General features: G+C 34.6%; 1 protein-coding gene across 1 annotated transcript; it reads left to right on the forward strand.

Moving 5' to 3' along the window:
* Window positions 1-416: 416 nt before the first annotated feature.
* On the forward strand, window positions 417-2,368 carry LOC121957792 (uncharacterized). Its single transcript, XM_042506571.2, has 4 exons — window positions 417-556; window positions 669-727; window positions 810-2,242; window positions 2,311-2,368. The coding sequence occupies exons 1-3, from the start codon at window positions 534-536 to the stop codon at window positions 2,237-2,239; spliced, it is 1,512 nt and encodes a 503-aa protein (XP_042362505.1). The 5' UTR covers window positions 417-533; the 3' UTR covers window positions 2,240-2,242; window positions 2,311-2,368.
* The last annotated feature ends 18,970 nt before the right edge of the window (window positions 2,369-21,338 follow it).

Genomic DNA, 21,338 nt, shown 5'->3' on the forward strand with positions numbered 1-21,338 from the left:
ACACTTGGAGTTGACAGAGGCAGTTTATAATGAACTTCATGGTCCCCTGTTTTCTCTGACTGAGGCTTTAGGGTTTGTAAATCCAGTTCAGGCACAGAGAGACTGGCTCAGTTGAACTTGCTTCATAGTGCAGCCCTCAGGTCTACTGGCAATGACAAAGGAGTCTCTTTTTATTTATTTTTTTAATCTGTTTTTAAAAAATCCTGTGTACATGTGCTAATTTTGGTGGCAAAGGGGTATATGTGTGGTTAAAAAAGCTCTTTCTTGCAAGGTTAAGCTTTTACTGTAAAGGTTTTTGCTTACAAACACAGGATTTGAGAACATAAAGGTAGCAGAAAGTGAGAAAATGAGCAGCACTCTTTCCTCAAAGTCACCCTGAAACCACAACAGCAGGCACCTGTAGAAAATCACTTGATTAGCCAGTGATTGGATGCAGGCTGCATTAAATGCTGCCTCTATGCTGCACCCACATGCAGAGCAAGTAGCTTCAGGGCAGTTGGGCTACTGTTGCTTTGACCAGGCTGCACACAGAAATGGCTTGTGGAGTTCATTTGGGGTAAGTTTTTTTTGTTTTTTTATATTTTGTTTGTTTTGTTTTTTTACCCAGCTATGCTAAATATGTGTGGAGTTGCTGTTTCTTTCTTCTGACCTTGATGTTTTCTGTGCAGGATCTTGCTGGTTTGCTTAGTTCAAGCAGAGCATGTACGTTGTTTGTGGGCTAAACAAGGTGAGCAGAGTTCAAAATGTGTCACACTCATTTACTGCTGTGATTTAGTGGCTGTGGATTTACACTCTTGTGTCTCCTGCAGCTCAGCGCTCCCAGGCACAAAACGGCAACACATATGTTGGCTTCTTGCAACAGAACAGTGGCTTTGGTGGCAGCTATCCCCAGAATCAACTCAGACATGGCTCCATTTCTTCAGCCCAGAGGCCTAACCTTGAAACACGGCCTGCTGCTAGCAGTGGTTACAACCAGGGACTTTCCAAGAGTGGCAACACAAAACCTGGTTCACAGCCGACTAAAAGTGGCTATGCTAAAGTCAGGTTAGTGCAGAGCAGCTCAACAAACCCCAAATGGCAGACGACCAAATTCAATCAGGTAGATGCACAAAAGGCACCGAAAAAGTTTTTTGGCCTTTCTACTGCTATTGCTAGTGGAAGTTCTGTGAGTAAATATGATAAGAGCAGCAAGAAAACTTCAGCAATTCAGCAGCCACACAGTAGCAAATATCCACCCAGCAGTTCTGCATATCCTCCTAAGGAAAGCTACTCCTCTCGACTGAACTATCAGTCAGCACAGACAGCTCCAGCTGCTGCTCACAAGTCTTCCAGTCTGTTTGGTCAAGGTGCTCCTTTGCCTAATACAAGACCTGTACGGACGAAGACGTCAGCCAGCGCCCCTGCTAGAAGAGTGTCTTCAAGTCGTGGCTCTGGAGCATCTAAACCCTCCAGTTTCTCATCCTTCAAAAATGAGGGAAACAACCCGAGCCAGAGCGAAGCTTGGAAGCCACACCAAAGCAAACTGTTTCCTGTGAATGCCCAAGGAAGCTACAAGCCTACTTCCAACTCCAACATGGCCTCAAGCCGTGTAAGTTACAGCCAGTCTCTTCCAGTGTCCATCAAACAAAGTGGTCCCTTACAGCCACGCAGCGGAAAGCCAACAAGTCAGAGGTTGAACTCCGCTGAGCAGCTCACTGGCACAGGAACCTCTGCCGGGAAACTCTTCGCCCCAACTAAAGTCCATAAAATCCCTGAGCGCTTCGGTGGCTTCCCTATCAGACGGCTGAAAGATCCAGTTGACCAGCAGGAGAGTGTCAGAAAGCCACAGCAGAACTCCGTGGCTCCCCAGCTCTATACAGTGTCATCGTCCCAGCAGAACTCTGTGGCTCCCCAGGATCAGTTGGTGTCGTCGGGCCTGCTGACCTTCGTGGCTCCCCAGCGCCAGTTGTCCTCGTCTTTGTCCAAGCAGACCTATGTGCCTCATCAGCGCCAGGCGTCGGCGGCGTCTTCGGCCCAACGGACCTACGTGGCTCCTCAGCGCCAGGCGGCGGCGTCCTCGGCCCAACAGAACTACATGGCTCCTCAGCGCCAGGTGGCATCTTCCCAGCAGGCATCCATGGCCCATGAGCCAACCTACCTGGCTCAACAGCAGTCTGCTGATCAGAAACCACAGGGCAAGAGTGTTCATCTTGGGAGCAAATGGAAGAGGGTCAAGATGAGGCCAAACCTGCAACAGTAGCAGGTGAGTATCATGTTTTTGCATTTTTGTGCTTAAAACCTGGTCTCTCATGTGTCTTGTTCTTCTTATAGGTACAGCAGATGTCCTGCAATGAATTAATAGTTGTTGAAATAAATTATTAAATTTAAATCTTTGTCTCAACTTCACTTCCTAGTTGTGTGATCTTGGAAATTCCAAAGAATGTGTATTACTGTAGGAATGGTGCCATCTAGTGGGCAAAAGATTTATTGCAAATGGTTCCTCAAACAGTCTTGAAATGCACTGTTGGCAAATAGATCTCAACCAAGTCTGAATACTTTTTTTTTTTTTTTTTGGTTTTTTGAAGCTTTATTAGTATAGCAGTTCATAAATAAAACTAAATTGTAAAGATGTAACTAAAATTATTCATGACTGATCTGGGGGGAAAAAAACCCAGAGCTCTATAGATATGGTGTAATGTGTGAATATTGGCAAGAGATGAGGTTACACTCTGACTCATTAAAAACATCTGCCCAGGTTAATTCAATTAACTAATTCAAACAACTCTAGTAAATTAGACTTCATCCTCTTGATTACATTTTTAATCAAAAATGGGATTATAGAATGATCTAATTGTTTTCAGTTTAAAGTGAAGGCTACATTTTGGGGGCATTCAGGCCTTAATTAAAACTTTTTATCCTTGTCTGATTTCTTGGACATGAATTTATGTATTGCAGGGAATAAGGCCCTCAGTATGACACTGTATTGCTCCCCGTCTTCACAATGAGATCTTCAATCTCTGATCTGTGTTAAAATGCTCAGACCTGTTAGATATGATTGGCTCAAACATAAACTTAATGTAATACACCTAAACACACACTTTTCCAAATAACCCAAGACCTGCATTTTAGCAGATGAAAAATGACACCTGCAGTGGTTTCATTATTTATGAAGCTTCATTTTAACCCCAACATCACTGCAGGTGAAGGATCTCACAGAACACTAACCAGATCATGTTACAATCAGTGCATTTTATTGGATTCAGTACCAACAAAGCTGTAAAAATGGACAAATATGGGATAAAGTACATGACAACTACAGGCAAAATGACATTCTATGCTATAACTATTTTTTTTTTTTTTTACAGCATACTACACTATGCTTTTTTAAAAACCAGATACCATACTATGCCATTTACAATGACGTTTGCATGATTATTTTGAACGACATACGACACCTTTCTTTTTTCAAGCAACATACTGTGCTATATTTTAAATAGTTTCTTGAATGACAGACTATAATTAGACATTTCTTTGCTTTTTGAATGACATACTACACAACATTTTCATGTTTTTTTGATATTTTGGGGATTTTTTTGAATGACATACTATTTTACGATGTTTTGAATGACACACTATGTTATGAAGCTATGATGATTTTTTTGACCACATACTACACTGTGATGTTTTGATTATTGAGCGACATAATATACTATGACATTTTTTAGGAATTTTGCATGACATACTATACTATGATGTTTCTGATGATTTTTGAGGGGCATACTTGTTATGTTTTATAATTTTTGGACAACATACTATGACATTTTTGATAATTTTGAGCGTTATACTATATTATGACGTTTTTGATGATTTTTGATCGATATACTTATCAACTTTTTGATGCTTTCTGAGCGACATGACGTTTTTGATGATTTTTTGACAACATAGTATACTATGACGTTTTTGATGATTTTTTGAAAACATACTATACTATGACATCATTTGTAATGATTTTTCAGTGACATATCAGCCTTTGATGTTTTTGATTATTTTTGTACGATAATCCTGTACTCTATATATATAGGAAATTGGACCATAATGCTACATCAGTATTTAAGGCACGTGTTCATGACAACTTAAATCAATGGCATGTGGATGGTAACATCAGTAAACATGAATGTGCCTTCATAAAAGTTGATTCCCCGATCGCTCCTGGTTTCCACAACTTGCCTAAAAAACATAAATCCTTCACTGATACACCTCCAGGTTGACCCTTTATGGCTGCTATTGGCTCTCTCACTGGAAAGATCTCAGCTTCTGTGGACTACTACCTCCAGCCTTTAGTTATGTCCCTCCCCTCTTAAACAAGAGACTCTGTGGACTTAAAAACCAGCATACTATAGCACAGGGAAAAATGGTCAAAAAAGTCATCACTCAGAATGCTTAAAAAAGTCATAGTACAGCATGTTTAGGTTGGTTATAGTATAGCCTGATGAATAAACTGTGCAAAAACTCAATATTTCAAGCGTTTTGAGCCAAAGTACAGCATGGTAAAACAAGCCATACTATAGCTCAGGGAAAAATGGTCAAAAGGGTCATCACTCCAAATGCTTAAAAGTGATAGTACAGCATGTTTAGGTGTTTTACAGTATGGCCTGGTTAATAAATGGTCCAAAAACTCATTATTTTGACCTTTTTTTGTCAATGTATAACATGGCAAAAAAAGCCATACTATAGCACAGGGAAAAATGGTCAAAAAAACTGATCACTCAAAATGCTTAAAAAAGTCATAGTACAGCATGTTTAGCTCATTTATATTATTGCCTAATGAATAAACTGTGCAAAAAGTCAATATTTTGAGCGTTTTGGGCCAAAGGATAACATGGCTAAAAAAGCCGTGCTATAGCACAGGGAAAAATGGTGAAAAAACTCATCACTCAAAATGCTTAAAAAAGTCATAGTACAACATGTTTAGGTTGGTTATAGTATAGCCTGATGAATAAACTGTGCAAAAACTCAATATTTTGAGCGTTTCAAGCCAAAGTACATTATGGCCAAAAAAGCCATACTATAGCACAGGGAAAAATTGTTTAAAAAGGTCATCACTACAAATGCTTAAAAAAGTGATAGTACAGCATGTTTGGGTCATTTATATTATCGGCTAATGAATAAACTGTGCAAAAAGTCAATATTTTGAGCGTTTTGGGACAAAGGATAACATGGCAAAAAAAATCCATACTATAGTACAGGGAAAAATGGCCGAAAAATTCATCGTTCCAAATGTTAAAAACAGTCATAGTACAGCATGTTTAGGCTGTTTATTGTATAGCCTGATGAATAAATGATCCAAAAACTCAATATTTTGACTTCTTTTTGTCAATGTATAACATGGCAAAAAAAAAAGCCATACTATAGCACAGGGAAAAATGGTCAAAAAAACTGATCAATCAAAATGCTTAAAAAAGTCATAGTACAGCATGTTTAGCTCATTTATATTATCGCCTAATGAATAAACTGTGTAAAAAGTCAATATTTTGAGAGTTTTGGGCCAAAGTACAGTAGGCAAAAAAACAGCATACTATAGCACAGGGAAAATTGTCAAAAAAGTCATCGCTCCAAATGTTTAAAGCAGTCATAGAAAAGCCTGTTTAGGTTGTTTAAAGTATAGCCTGTTGAATAAACGGTCCAAAAAGTCAATATTTTGAGCGTTTTAAGCCAAAGTACATTATGGCCAAAAAAGCCATACTATAGCACAGGGAAAAATGGTGAAAAAACTCATCACTCCAAATGCTTAAAAAAGTGATAGTACAGCATGTTTAGGTGATTTATATTATCGCCTAATGAATAAACGGTGCAAAAACTCAATATTTTGAGTGTTTCAAGCCAAAGTACAGTATGGCAAAAAAGCCATACTATAGCACAGGGAAAAATGGTCAAAAAACTCATCGCTCCAAATACTTGAAAAAGTCATAGTACAGCATGTTTAGCTCATTTATATTATTGCCTAATGAATAAACTGTGCAAAAAGTCAGTATTTTGAGCGTTTTGGGCCAAAGTACAGTATGGCAAAAAAAAACCCAGCATACTATAGCACATGGAAAATTGTCAAAAAAGTCATCACTCCAAATGCTTAACAAAGTGATAGTACAGCATGTTTAGGTGTTTTATAGTATAGCCTGATGAATAAACTGTGCAAAAACTCAATATTTTGAGCGTTTCAAGCCAAAGTACATTATGGCCAAAAAAGCTATACTACAGCACAGGGAAAAATAGTGAAAAATCTTATCACTCAAAATGCTTAAAAAATTCATAGTACAGCTTATTTGGTTCGTTTAGAGTGTAGCCTGTTGAATAAACGGTCAAAAAGTAAATATTTTGAGAGTTTTGGGCCAAAGTACAGTATGGCAAAAAAACAGCATACTATAGCACAGGGAAAATTGTCAAAAAAGTCATCGCTCCAAATGCTTAAAACAGTCATAGAAAAGCCTGTTTAGGTTGTTTAAAGTATAGCCTGTTGAATAAACGGTCCAAAAAGTCAATATTTTGAGCGTTTTAAGCCAAAGTACATTATGGCCAAAAAAGCCATACTATAGCACAGGGAAAAATTGTCAAAAAGGTCATCACTCCAAATGCTTAAAAAAGTGATAGTACAGCATGTTTAGGTGTTTTACAGTATAGCCTGATGAATAAACTGTGTAAAAAGTCAATATTTTGAGAGTTTTGGGCCAAAGTACAGTATGGCAAAAAAAACAGCATACTATAGCACAGGGAAAATTGTCAAAAAAGTCATTGCTCAAAATGTTTAAAACAGTCATAGAAAAGCCTGTTTAGGTTGTTTAAAGTATAGCCTGTTGAATAAACGGTCCAAAAAGTCAATATTTTGAGCGTTTTAAGCCAAAGTACATTATGGCCAAAAAAGCCATACTATAGCACAGGGAAAAATGGTCAAAAAGGTCATCACTCCAAATGCTTAAAATAGTGATAGTACAGCATGTTTAGGTTGGTTATAGTATAGCCTGATGAATAAACTGTGCAAAAACTCAATATTTTGAGCGTTTCAAGCCAAAGTACATTATGGCCAAAAAAGCCATACTATAGCACAGGGAAAAATGGTCGAAAAAGTCATCACTCCAAATGTTAAAAACAGTCATAGTACAGCATGTTTAACCTGTTTATAGTATAGCCTGATGAATAAATGGTCCAAAAACTCAATATTTTGACCTTTTTTTTGTCAATGTATAACATGGCAAAAAAAGCCATACTATAGCACAGGGAAAAATGGTCAAAAACCTCATCGCTCCAAATACTTGAAAAAGTCATAGTACAGCATGTTTAGCTCATTTATATTATTGCCTAATGAATAAACTGTGCAAAAAGTCAATATTTTGAGCGTTTTGGGCCAAAGGATAACATGGCAAAAAAAGCCGTGCTATAGCACAGGGAAAAATGGTCAAAAAAGTCATCACTCCAAATGCTTAAAAAAGTGATAGTACAGCATGTTTAGGTGTTTTGTAGTATAGCTTGATGAATAAATGGTCCAAAAACTCAATATTTTGACTTCTTTTTGTCAATGTATAACATGGCAAAAAAAGCCATACTATAGCACAGGGAAAAATGGTGAAAAAACTCATCACTCAAAATGCTTAAAAAATTCATAGTACAGCTCATTTGGTTCGTTTATAGTGTAGCCTGTTGAATAAACGGTCAAAAAGTCAATATTTTGAACGTTTCAAGCCAAAGTACATTATGGCCAAAAAAGCCATACTATAGCACAGGGAAAAATGGTCAAAAAATTCATCGCTCCAAATACTTGAAAAAGTCATAGTACAGCATGGATAGGTTGTTTATAGTATAACCTGATGAATAAATGGTCCAAAAACTCAATATTTTAGGCTTTTTGAGCCAAAGAACAGTATGGCAAAAAAACAGCATACTATAGCACAGGGAAAATTGTCAAAAAAATCATCACTCCAAATGCTTAAAAAAGTCATAGAAAAGTCTGTTTAGGTTGTTTAAAGTATAGCCTGATGAATAAATGGTCCAAAAATTCAATATTTTGACCTTTTTTTTGTCAATGTATAACATGGGGAAAAAAAGCCATACTATAGCACAGGGAAAAATGGTCAAAAAAGTCATCGCTCCAAATGCTTAAAAAGGTCATAGTACAGCATGTTTAGGTGTTTTATAGTATAGCCTGATGAATAAACTGTGCAAAAAGTCAATATTTTGAGCGTTTTGAGCCAAAGTACCGTATGGCAAAAAAGCCATACTATAGCACAGGGAAAAATGGTCAAAAAAGTCATCGCTCCAAATGCTTAAAAAGGTCATAGTACAGCATGTTTAGGTGTTTTATAGTATAGCCTGATGAATAAATGGTCCAAAAACTCAATATTTTGACTTCTTTTTGTCAATGTATAACATGGCAAAAAAAGCCATACTATAGCACAGGGAAAAATGGTCAAAAAAGTCATCGCTCCAAATGCTTAAAAAAGTCATAGTACAGCATGTTTAGGTTGTTTATAGTATAGCCTGATGAATAAATGGTCCAAAAACTCAATATTTTAGGCTTTTTGAGCCAAAGAACAGTATGGCAAAAAAGCCATACTATAGCACAGGGAAAAATGGTCAAAAAGGTCATCACTCCAAATGCTTAAAAAAGTGATAGTACAGCATGTTTAGGTTGTTTAAAGTATAGCCTGATGAATAAATGGTCCAAAAATTCAATATTTTGACCTTTTTTTGTCAATGTATAACATGGGAAAAAAAGCCATACTATAGCACAGGGAAAAATGGTCAAAAAAGTCATCGCTCCAAATGCTTAAAAAAGTCATAGAAAAGCCTGTTTAGGTTGTTTAAAGTATAGCCTGTTGAATAAACGGTCCAAAAAGTCAATATTTTGAGCGTTTTGAGCCAAAGTACATTATGGCCAAAAAAGCCATACTATAGCACAGGGAAAAATGGTCAAAAAGGTCATCACTCCAAATGCTTAAAAAAGTGATAGTACAGCATGTTTAGGTCATTTATATTATCGTCTAATGAATAAATGGTGCAAAAACTCAATATTTTGAGTGTTTCAAGCCAAAGTACAGTATGGCAAAAAAGCCATACTATAGCACAGGGAAAAATGGTCAAAAAATTCATCACTCAAAATGCTTTAAAAAGTGATAGTACAGCATGTTTAGGTGTTTTATAGTATAGCTTGATGAATAAATGGTCCAAAAACTCAATATTTTGACTTCTTTTTGTCAATGTATAACATGGCAAAAAAAGCCATACTATAGCACAGGGAAAAATCGTCGAAAAAGTCATCACTCCAAATGTTAAAAACAGTCATAGTACAGCATGTTTAACCTGTTTATAGTATAGCCTGATGAATAAATGGTCCAAAAACTCAATATTTTGACCTTTTTTTGTCAATGTATAACATGGAAAAAAAAACCATACTATAGCACAGGGAAAAATGGTCAAAAAAACTGATCACTCAAAATGCTTAAAAAAGTCATAGTACAGCATGTTTAGCTCATTTATATTATCGCCTAATGAATAAACTGTGCAAAAAGTCAATATTTTGAGAGTTTTGGGCCAAAGTACAGTATGGCAAAAAAACAGCATACTATAGCACAGGGAAAATTATCAAAAAAGTCATCGCTCAAAATGCTTAAAACAGTCATAGAAAAGCCTGTTTAGGTTGTTTAAAGTATAGCCTGTTGAATAAATGGTCCAAAAACTCAATATTTTGAGCGTTTCAAGCCAAAGTACATTATGGCCAAAAAAGCCATACTATAGCACAGGGAAAAATGGTCGAAAAAGTCATTGCTCCAAATGTTAAAAACAGTCATAGTACAGCATGTTTAGGTGTTTTACAGTATAGCCTGATGAATAAACTGTGTAAAAAGTCAATATTTTGAGAGTTTTGGGCCAAAGTACAGTATGGCAAAAAAACAGCATACTATAGCACAGGGAAAATTGTCAAAAAAAGTCATTGCTCCAAATGTTTAAAACAGTCATAGAAAAGCCTGTTTAGGTTGTTTATAGTATAGCCTGTTGAATAAACGGTCCAAAAACTCAATATTTTGAGCGTTTCAAGCCAAAGTACATTATGGCCAAAAAAGCTATACTATAGCACAGGGAAAAATAGTGAAAAATCTTATCACTCCAAATGCTTAAAAAATTCATAGTACAGCTTATTTGGTTCGTTTATAGTGTACCCTGTTGAATAAACGGTCAAAAAGTAAATATTTTGAGCGTTTTGGGCCAAAGGATAACATGGCAAAAAAGCCATACTATAGCACAGGGAAAAATGGCCGAAAAATTCATTGTTCCAAATGTTAAAAACAGTCATAGTACAGCATGTTTAGGCTGTTTATAGTATAGCCTGATGAATAAACTGTGCAAAAAGTCAATATTTTTAGCGTTTTGAGCCAAAGTACAGTATGGCAAAAAAGCCATACTATAGCACAGGGAAAAATGGTCAAAAAGGTCATCACTCCAAATGCTTAAAAAAGTGATAGTACAGCATGTTTAGGTGTTTTACAGTATAGCCTGATGAATAAACGGTGCAAAAACTCAATATTTTGACCTTTTTTTTGTTAATGTATAACATGGCAAAAAAAGCCATACTATAGCACAGGGAAAAATGGTCAAAAACCTCATCGCTCCAAATACTTGAAAAAGTCTGAGTATCGCCTAATGAATAAACTGTGCAAAAAGTCAGTATTTTGAGAGTTTTGGGCCAAAGTACAGTATGGCAAACAAAACAGCATACTATAGCACAGGGAAAAATGGTCAAAAAAGTCATCGCTCCAAATGCTTAAAAAAGTCATAGAAAAGCATGTTTAGGTTGTTTAAAGTATAGCCTGTTGAATAAACGGTCCAAAAAGTCAATATTTTGAGTGTTTCAAGCCAAAGTACAGTATGGCAAAAAAGCCATACTATAGCACAGGGAAAAATGGTGAAAAAGTCATCACTCAAAATGCTTAAAAAAGTCATAGTACAGCATGTTTCGCTCATTTATATTATTGCCTAATGAATAAACTGTGCAAAAGGTCAATATTTTGAGAGTTTTGGGCCAAAGTATAACATGGCAAAAAAAACAGCATACTATAGCACAGGGAAAAATGGTGAAAAAAACTGATCACTCAAAATGCTTAAAAAAGTCATAGTACAGCATGTTTAGGTTGGTTATAGTATAGCCTGATGAATAAACTGTGCAAAAACTCAATATTTTGACTTCTTTTTGTCAATGTATAACATGGCAAAAAAAGCCATACTATAGCACAGGGAAAAATGGTGAAAAAAATCATCACTCAGAATGCTTAAAAAAGTGATAGTACAGCATGTTTAGGTTGTTTATAGTATAGCCTGATGAATAAATGGTCCGAAAACTCAATATTTTAGGCTTTTTGAGCCAAAGAACAGTATGGCAAAAAAAATCCATACTATAGCACAGGGAAAAATGGTCAAAAAGGTCATCACTCCAAATGCCTAAAAAAGTGATAGTACAGCATGTTTAGGTGTTTTGTAGTATAGCTTGATGAATAAATGGTCCAAAAACTCAATATTTTGACTTCTTTTTGTCAATGTATGACATGGCAAAAAAAGCCATACTATAGCACAGGGAAAAAAGGTTAAAAAAACTGATCACTCAAAATGCTTAAAAAAGTCATAGTACAGCATGTTTAGCTCATTTATATTATCGCCTAATGAATAAGCTGTGTAAAAAGTCAATATTTTGAGAGTTTTGGGCCAAAGTACATTATAGCAAAAAAACAGCATACTATAGCACATGGAAAATTATCAAAAAAGTCACCGCTCAAAATGCTTAAAACAGTCATAGTACAGCATGTTTAGGTTGTTTAAAGTATAGCCTGTTGAATAAATGGTCCAAAAAGTCAATATTTTGAGCGTTTCAAGCCAAAGTACATTATGGCCAAAAAAGCAATACTATAGCACAGGGAAAAATGGTCGAAAAAGTCGTTGCTCCAAATGTTAAAAACAGTCATAGTACAGCATGTTTAACCTGTTTATAGTATAGCCTGATGAATAAATGGTCCAAAAACTCAATATTTTGACCTTTTTTTGTCAATGTATAGCATGGCCAAAAAAGCCACAGGGAAAAATGATGAAAAAACTCATCACTCAAAATGTTTAAAAAATTCATAGTACAGCTCATTTGGTTCGTTTATAGTGTAGCCTGTTGAATAAACGGTCAAAAAGTCAATATTTTGAACGTTTCAAGCCAAAGTACATTATGGCCAAAAAAGCCATACTATAGCACAGGGAAAAATGGTCAAAAAATTCATCGCTCCAAATACTTGAAAAAGTCATAGTACAGCATGGATAGGTTGTTTATAGTATAACCTGATGAATAAATGGTCCAAAAACTCAATATTTTAGGCTTTTTGAGCCAAAGAACAGTATGGCAAAAAAAACAGCATACTATAGCACAGGGAAAAATGGTCAAAAAAGTCATCGCTCCAAATGCTTAAAAAGGTCATAGTACAGCATGTTTAGGTGTTTTATAGTGTAGCCTGATGAATAAACTGTGCAAAAAGTCAATATTTTGAGCGTTTTAAGCCAAAGTACCGTATGGCAAAAAAGCCATACTATAGCACAGGGAAAAATGGTCAAAAAAGTCATCGCTCCAAATGCTTAAAAAGGTCATAGTACAGCATGTTTAGGTGTTTTATAGTATAGCCTGATGAATAAACTGTGCAAAAAGTCAATATTTTGAGCGTTTTGGGCCAAAGTACCGTATGGCAAAAAAGCCATACTATAGCACAGGGAAAAATGGTCAAAAAGGTCATCACTCCAAATGCTTAAAAAAGTGATAGTACAGCATGTTTAGGTGTTTTACAGTATAGCCTGATGAATAAATGGTCCAAAAACTCAATATTTTGACTTATTTTTGTCAATGTATAACATGGCAAAAAAGCCATACTATAGCACAGGGAAAAATGGTGAAAAAACTCATCACTCAAAATGCTTAAAAAAGTCATAGTACAGCATGTTTAGGTTGTTTATAGTATAGCCTGATGAATAAATGGTCCAAAAACTCAATATTTTAGGCTTTTTGAGCCAAAGAACAGTATGGCAAAAAAGCCATACTATAGCACAGGGAAAAATGGTGAAAAAACTCATCACTCAAAATGCTTAAAAAAGTCATAGTACAGCATGTTTAGGTTGTTTATAGTATAGCCTGATGAATAAATGGTCCAAAAACTCAATATTTTAGGCTTTTTGAGCCAAAGAACAGTATGGCAAAAAAACAGCATACTATAGCACAGGGAAAATTGTCAAAAAAATCATCACTCCAAATGCTTAAAAAAGTCATAGAAAAGTCTGTTTAGGTTGTTTAAAGTATAGCCTGATGAATAAATGGTCCAAAAATTCAATATTTTGACCTTTTTTTTGTCAATGTATAACATGGGGAAAAAAAGCCATACTATAGCACAGGGAAAAATGGTCAAAAAAGTCATCGCTCCAAATGCTTAAAAAGGTCATAGTACAGCATGTTTAGGTGTTTTATAGTATAGCCTGATGAATAAACTGTGCAAAAAGTCAATATTTTGAGCGTTTTGAGCCAAAGTACCGTATGGCAAAAAAGCCATACTATAGCACAGGGAAAAATGGTCAAAAAAGTCATCGCTCCAAATGCTTAAAAAGGTCATAGTACAGCATGTTTAGGTTGTTTAAAGTATAGCCTGATGAATAAATGGTCCAAAAATTCAATATTTTGACCTTTTTTTGTCAATGTATAACATGGGGAAAAAAAGCCATACTATAGCACAGGGAAAAATGGTCAAAAAGGTCATCACTCCAAATGCTTAAAAAAGTGATAGTACAGCATGTTTAGGTGTTTTACAGTATAGCCTGTTGAATAAATGGTCCAAAAACTCAATATTTTGAGCGTTTCAAGCCAAAGTACATTATGGCCAAAAAAGCCATACTATAGCACAGGGAAAAATGGTCGAAAAAGTCGTTGCTCCAAATGTTAAAAACAGTCATAGTACAGCATGTTTAACCTGTTTATAGTATAGCCTGATGAATAAATGGTCCAAAAACTCAATATTTTGAGAGTTTGGGGCCAAATACAGTATGGCAAACAAAACAGCATACTATAGCACAGGGAAAATTGTCAAAAAAGTCATCGCTCCAAATGCTTAAAACAGTCATAGAAAAGCCTGTTTAGGTTGTTTAAAGTATAGCCTGTTGAATAAACGGTCCAAAAACTCAATATTTTGAGCGTTTCAAGCCAAAGTACATTATGGCCAAAAAAGCCATACTATAGCACAGGGAAAAATGGTGAAAAAACTCATCACTCAAAACACTCAAAAAAGTCATGGTACAGCATGTTTAGGTTGGTTATAGTATAGTCTGATGAATAAACTGTGCAAAAACTCAATATTTTGAGGGTTTCAAGCCAAAGTACATTATGGCCAAAAAAGCCATACTATAGCACAGGGAAAAATCGTCGAAAAATTCATCACTCAAAATGCTTTAAAAAGTGATAGTACAGCATGTTTAGGTGTTTTATAGTATAGCTTGATGAATAAATGGTCCAAAAACTCAATATTTTGACTTCTTTTTGTCAATGTATAACATGGAAAAATGGTGAAAAAACTCATCACTCAAAATGCTTAAAAAAGTCATAGTACAGCATGTTTAGGTTGGTTATAGTATAGCCTGATGAATAAACTGTGCAAAAACTCAATATTTTGAGTGTTTTAAGCCAAAAAACAGCATGGCAAAAAAAATCCATACTATAGCACAGGGAAAAATGGCCGAAAAATTCGTTCCAAATGTTAAAAACAGTCATAGTACAGCATGGATAGGTTGTTTATAGTATAGCCTGATGAATAAATGGTCCAAAAACTTAATATTTTGACTTCTTTTTGTCAATGTATAACATGGCAAAAAAAAGCCATACTATAGCACAGGGAAAAATTGTCAAAAAAATCATCACTCCAAATGCTTAACAAAGTGATAGTACAGCATGTTTAGGTGTTTTATAGTATAGCCTGATGAATAAATGGTCCAAAAACTCAATATTTTGACCTTTTTTTGTCAATGTATAACATGGCCAAAAAAGCCATACTATAGCACACTCGTTTATAGTGTAGCCTGTTGAATAAACGGTCAAAAAGTCAATATTTTGAACGTTTCAAGCCAAAGTACAGTATGGCAAAAAAACCATACTATAGCACAGGGAAAAATGGTCAAAAAGTCATCACTCAGAATATTTAAAAAAGTCATAGTACAGCATGTTTAGGTTGTTTATAGTATAGCCTGATGAATAAACTGTGCAAAAAGTCAATATTTTGAGCGTTTTGGGCCAAAGGATAACATGGCAAAAAAAGCCGTGCTATAGCACAGGGAAAAATGGTCAAAAAAGTCATCACTCCAAATGCTTAAAAAAGTGATAGTACAGCATGTTTAGGTGTTTTGTAGTATAGCTTGATGAATAAATGGTCCAAAAACTCAATATTTTGACTTCTTTTTGTCAATGTATAACATGGCAAAAAAAGCCATACTATAGCACAGGGAAAAATGGTGAAAAAACTCATCACTCAAAATGCTTAAAAAAGTCATGGTACAGCATGTTTAGCTCAATTATATTACCGCCTAATGAATAAACTGTGCAAAAAGTCAGTATTTTGAGAGTTTTGGGCCAAAGTACAGTATGGCAAACAAAACAGCATACTATAGCACAGGGAAAAATGGTCAAAAAAGTCATCGCTCCAAATGCTTAAAAAAGTCATAGAAAAGCATGTTTAGGTTGTTTAAAGTATAGCCTGTTGAATAAACGGTCCAAAAAGTCAATATTTTGAGTGTTTCAAGCCAAAGTACAGTATGGCAAAAAAGCCATACTATAGCACAGGGAAAAATGATGAAAAAGTCATCACTCAAAATGCTTAAAAAAGTCATAGTACAGCATGTTTCGCTCATTTATATTATTGCCTAATGAATAAACTGTGCAAAAGGTCAATATTTTGAGAGTTTTGGGCCAAAGTATAACATGGCAAAAAAAACAGCATACTATAGCACAGGGAAAAATGGTGAAAAAAACTGATCACTCAAAATGCTTAAAAAAGTCATAGTACAGCATGTTTAGGTTGGTTATAGTATAGCCTGATGAATAAACTGTGCAAAAACTCAATATTTTGACTTCTTTTTGTCAATGTATAACATGGCAAAAAAAGCCATACTATAGCACAGGGAAAAATGGTGAAAAAAATCATCACTCAGAATGCTTAAAAAAGTGATAGTACAGCATGTTTAGGTTGTTTATAGTATAGCCTGATGAATAAATGGTCCGAAAACTCAATATTTTAGGCTTTTTGAGCCAAAGAACAGTATGGCAAAAAAAATCCATACTATAGCACAGGGAAAAATGGTCAAAAAGGTCATCACTCCAAATGCCTAAAAAAGTGATAGTACAGCATGTTTAGGTGTTTTGTAGTATAGCTTGATGAATAAATGGTCCAAAAACTCAATATTTTGACTTCTTTTTGTCAATGTATGACATGGCAAAAAAAGCCATACTATAGCACAGGGAAAAAAGGTTAAAAAAACTGATCACTCAAAATGCTTAAAAAAGTCATAGTACAGCATGTTTAGCTCATTTATATTATCGCCTAATGAATAAGCTGTGTAAAAAGTCAATATTTTGAGAGTTTTGGGCCAAAGTACATTATAGCAAAAAAACAGCATACTATAGCACATGGAAAATTATCAAAAAAGTCACCGCTCAAAATGCTTAAAACAGTCATAGTACAGCATGTTTAGGTTGTTTAAAGTATAGCCTGTTGAATAAATGGTCCAAAAAGTCAATATTTTGAGGGTTTCAAGCCAAAGTACATTATGGCCAAAAAAGCAATACTATAGCACAGGGAAAAATGGTCAAAAAATTCATCGCTCCAAATACTTGAAAAAGTCATAGTACAGCATGGATAGGTTGTTTATAGTATAACCTGATGAATAAATGGTCCAAAAACTCAATATTTTAGGCTTTTTGAGCCAAAGAACAGTATGGCAAAAAAAACAGCATACTATAGCACAGGGAAAATTGTCAAAAAAATCATCACTCCAAATGCTTAAAAAAGTCATAGAAAAGTCTGTTTAGGTTGTTTAAAGTATAGCCTGATGAATAAATGGTCCAAAAATTCAATATTTTGACCTTTTTTTGTCAATGTATAACATGGGGAAAAAAAGCCATACTATAGCACAGGGAAAAATGGTGAAAAAGGTCATCACTCCAAATGCTTAAAAAAGTGATAGTACAGCATGTTTAGGTGTTTTATAGTATAGCCTGATGAATAAATGGTCCAAAAACTCAATATTTTGACTTCTTTTTGTCAATGTATAACATGGCAAAAAAAGCCATACTATAGCACAGGGAAAAATGGTGAAAAAACTCATCACTCAAAATGCTTAAAAAAGTCATAGTACAGCATGTTTAGGTGTTTTATAGTATAGCCTGATGAATAAATGGTCCAAAAACTCAATATTTTAGGCTTTTTGAGCCAAAGAACAGTATGGCAAAAAAGCCATACTATAGCACAGGGAAAAATGGTGAAAAAACTCATCACTCAAAATGCTTAAAAAAGTCATAGTACAGCATGTTTAGGTTGTTTATAGTATAGCCTGATGAATAAATGGTCCAAAAACTCAATATTTTAGGCTTTTTGAGCCAAAGAACAGTATGGCAAAAAAGCCATACTATAGCACAGGGAAAAATGGTCAAAAAGGTCATCACTCCAAATGCTTAAAAAAGTGATAGTACAGCATGTTTAGGTTGTTTAAAGTATAGCCTGATGAATAAATGGTCCAAAAATTCAATATTTTGACCTTTTTTTGTCAATGTATAACATGGGAAAAAAAAGCCATACTATAGCACAGGGAAAAATGGTCAAAAAAGTCATCACTCCAAATGCTTAAAAAAGTCATAGAAAAGCCTGTTTAGGTCATTTATATTATTGTCTAATGAATAAATGGTGCAAAAACTCAATATTTTGAGTGTTTCAAGCCAAAGTACAGTATGGCAAAAAAGCCATACTATAGCACAGGGAAAAATGGTGAAAAAACTCATCACTCAAAATGCTTAAAAAAGTCATAGTACAGCATGTTTAGGTTGGTTATAGTATAGCCTGATGAATAAACTGTGCAAAAACTCAATATTTTGAGCGTTTCAAGCCAAAGTACATTATGGCCAAAAAAGCCAATACTATAGCACAGGGAAAAATCGTCGAAAAAGTCATCACTCCAAATGTTAAAAACAGTCATAGTACAGCATGTTTAACCTGTTTATAGTATAGCTTGATGAATAAATGGTCCAAAAACTCAATATTTTGACTTCTTTTTGTCAATGTATGACATGGCAAAAAAAGCCATACTATAGCACAGGGAAAAATGGTCAAAAAAACTGATCACTCAAAATGCTTAAAAAAGTCATAGAAAAGCCTGTTTAGGTTGTTTAAAGTATAGCCTGTTGAATAAATGGTCCGAAAACTCAATATTTTGAGCGTTTTGAGCCAAAGTACAGTATGGTAAAAAAGCCATACTATAGCACAGGGAAAAATGGTGAAAAAGTCATCACTCAGAATATTTAAAAAAGTCATAGTACAGCATGTTTAGGTTGGTTATAGTATAGCCTGATGAATAAACTGTGCAAAAACTCACTATTTTTTTAGTGTTTTAAGCCAAAAAACAGTATGGCAAAAAAAATCCATACTATAGTACAGGGAAAAATGGCCGAAAAATTCATCACTCAAAATGCTTAAAAAAGTGATAGTACAGCATGTTTAGGTTGTTTATAGTATAGCCTGATGAATAAATGGTCCAAAAAGTCAATATTTTGAGCGTTTCAAGCCAAAGTACATTATGGCCAAAAAAGCCATACTATAGCACAGGGAAAAATCGTTGAAAAAGTCATTGCTCCAAATGTTAAAAACAGTCATAGTACAGCATGTTTAACCTGTTTATAGTATAGCCTGATGAATAAATGGTCCAAAAACTCAATATTTTGACCTTTTTTTGTCAATGTATAACATGGCCAAAAAAGCCATACTATAGCACACTCGTTTATAGTATAGCCTGTTGAATAAACGGTCAAAAAGTCAATATTTTGAACGTTTCAAGCCAAAGTACAGTATGGCAAAAAAACCATACTATATCACAGGGAAAAATGGTCAAAAAGTCATCACTCAGAATATTTAAAAAAATCATAGTACAGCATGTTTAGGTTGGTTATAGTATAGCCTGATGAATAAACTGTGCAAAAACTCAATATTTTGAGTGTTTTAAGCCAAAAAACAGCATGGCAAAAAAAATCCATACTATAGTACAGGGAAAAATGGACGAAAAATTCATCGTTCCAAATGTTAAAAACAGTCATAGTACAGCATGTTTAGGTTGTTTGTAGTATAGCCTGATGAATAAATGGTCCAAAAACTCAATATTTTGACTTCTTTTTGTCAATGTATAACATGGCAAAAAAAGCCATACACAGGGAAAAATGGTCAAAAAGGTCATCACTCCAAATGCTTAAAAAAGTGATAGTACAGCATGTTTAGGTCATTTACATTATCGCCTAATGAATAAACTGTGCATAAAGTCAATATTTTGAGCGTTTTGGGCCAAAGGATAACATGGCAAAAAAAGCCATACTATAGCACAGGGAAAAATGGTCAAAAAAGTCATCGCTCCAAATGTATAAAACAGTCATAGTACAGCATGTTTAAGCTGTTTATAGTATAGCCTGATGAATAAACGGTCCAAAAAGTCAATATCTTGAGCGTTTTGAGCCAAAGCACAGTTTGTCAAACTATACCATGCCATTGCCATACTATAGCACAGGAAAAAAATGTCCAAAACTGATTTCCCAAAATGTTGAAAAAAGTCATAGTACAGCATGTTGAGGCAGTTTGTTGTGAAGTGTTTTGAAAAAACGATCCAAAAATTTGTGATTTTTTTCAACATTTGTAGTGATCACTTTTTTGACCATTTTTCCCTGTAAACTGTACTTTGACGTAAAACGTTCAAAATATGTACTAAATAGTATTAATATATTGTGTACACACACACACACACACACACATATAATCATCTTTTAACGTTTTTTTGCAACATATTATCCTATCATATATTTCTTTGAATATCATATTATGACATTCTTTCAATGACATTTTATCTTACATTATCATTTTTTGAATGAAATACTACATTTGGATATTTTTGCAAGTTTAAAAAAAAAGATACTGTAACATGATGTTTTATGAATTTTTGAACAGCATACTGTACTGTGACATTTTTTTTTTAACAACATACTATGGCATGATGTCTTTATGATTTAGAGAAAGGACATAACATTCTCTGACGTTTTAATGATTCTTTAGAGTGACATACTTCACAATGACATTTTTATGATCTTTTCTATTTAAAGACAAACTATACTATATACTTTTCTTTGGCATGCTAACACTATGACATTTTTATGGTATAATATACTATGCCCTTTATAGATACATTTCTTTCAAATTTTGGTTGCAGATTTGTTTAAATGCGTGTGAAAGAGCACTCCTTTTCCAAGATGATCCATCCACATTACTGTTGTGATATCAAGATAACAATTAAACAGCATCATTGCAACACAGGTTTGCCATGGGATGGTCACAATAAAAGGCAGCTCTAAAATTTGCGTTCTGATCTTAAAACAAAACATTTCTCAGGATTTCACGTGACTGGTGCCATTATATGAAACCTTTAAGAAACAAACTTCATGGAAGTGCAATAATAATCACTCAAGTGCCTTTTAAAAATTGTGCCTATTTGATATGGGGACAGACACATGCAGCTTACTTGCTCATATTACAGATGCAACATGAGACTCAAAATAGGACACAAAATAGTGGATAAACTCACTGAAGCGGAGCATTGACCTAAGGCAGGGATGCACTGTATTGTTCTGTTCTGACCAGGCGAGGGCGCCACGCCTTTACAAAAGAAAGAGGAGCCATATGGAGTACATCAAACATACAGTGTATTGGCTACAAATAAAAGACCAAATGTATGCTAATAAAAATAATGATAAAAAAGAACCCAACCAAAAACAGTGCAAATATTGAAATAGTGTTATATGTTTAGTTGATACGCACACAAAAACCCTTTAACTCTTTAAGACCTGAGTAAATTGTTTTGATTACCTTCAAAAACATGAGAAGGCAACATGCAACTTAATTAACAAGACATTTTTTACATTGCCCCAAATGTAAAAAACAATAAATAAATCTTTTTGTTAAAAAAGTCTCTTCATATACATACATACATACATACATACATACATACACACACACACACACACA

Source organism: Plectropomus leopardus, chromosome 17 (assembly GCF_026936395.1).
Source record: "Plectropomus leopardus strain MGB_pleo_1.0 chromosome 17, ASM2693639v1, whole genome shotgun sequence".
NCBI classification, from domain to species: domain Eukaryota; kingdom Metazoa; phylum Chordata; class Actinopteri; order Perciformes; family Serranidae; genus Plectropomus; species Plectropomus leopardus.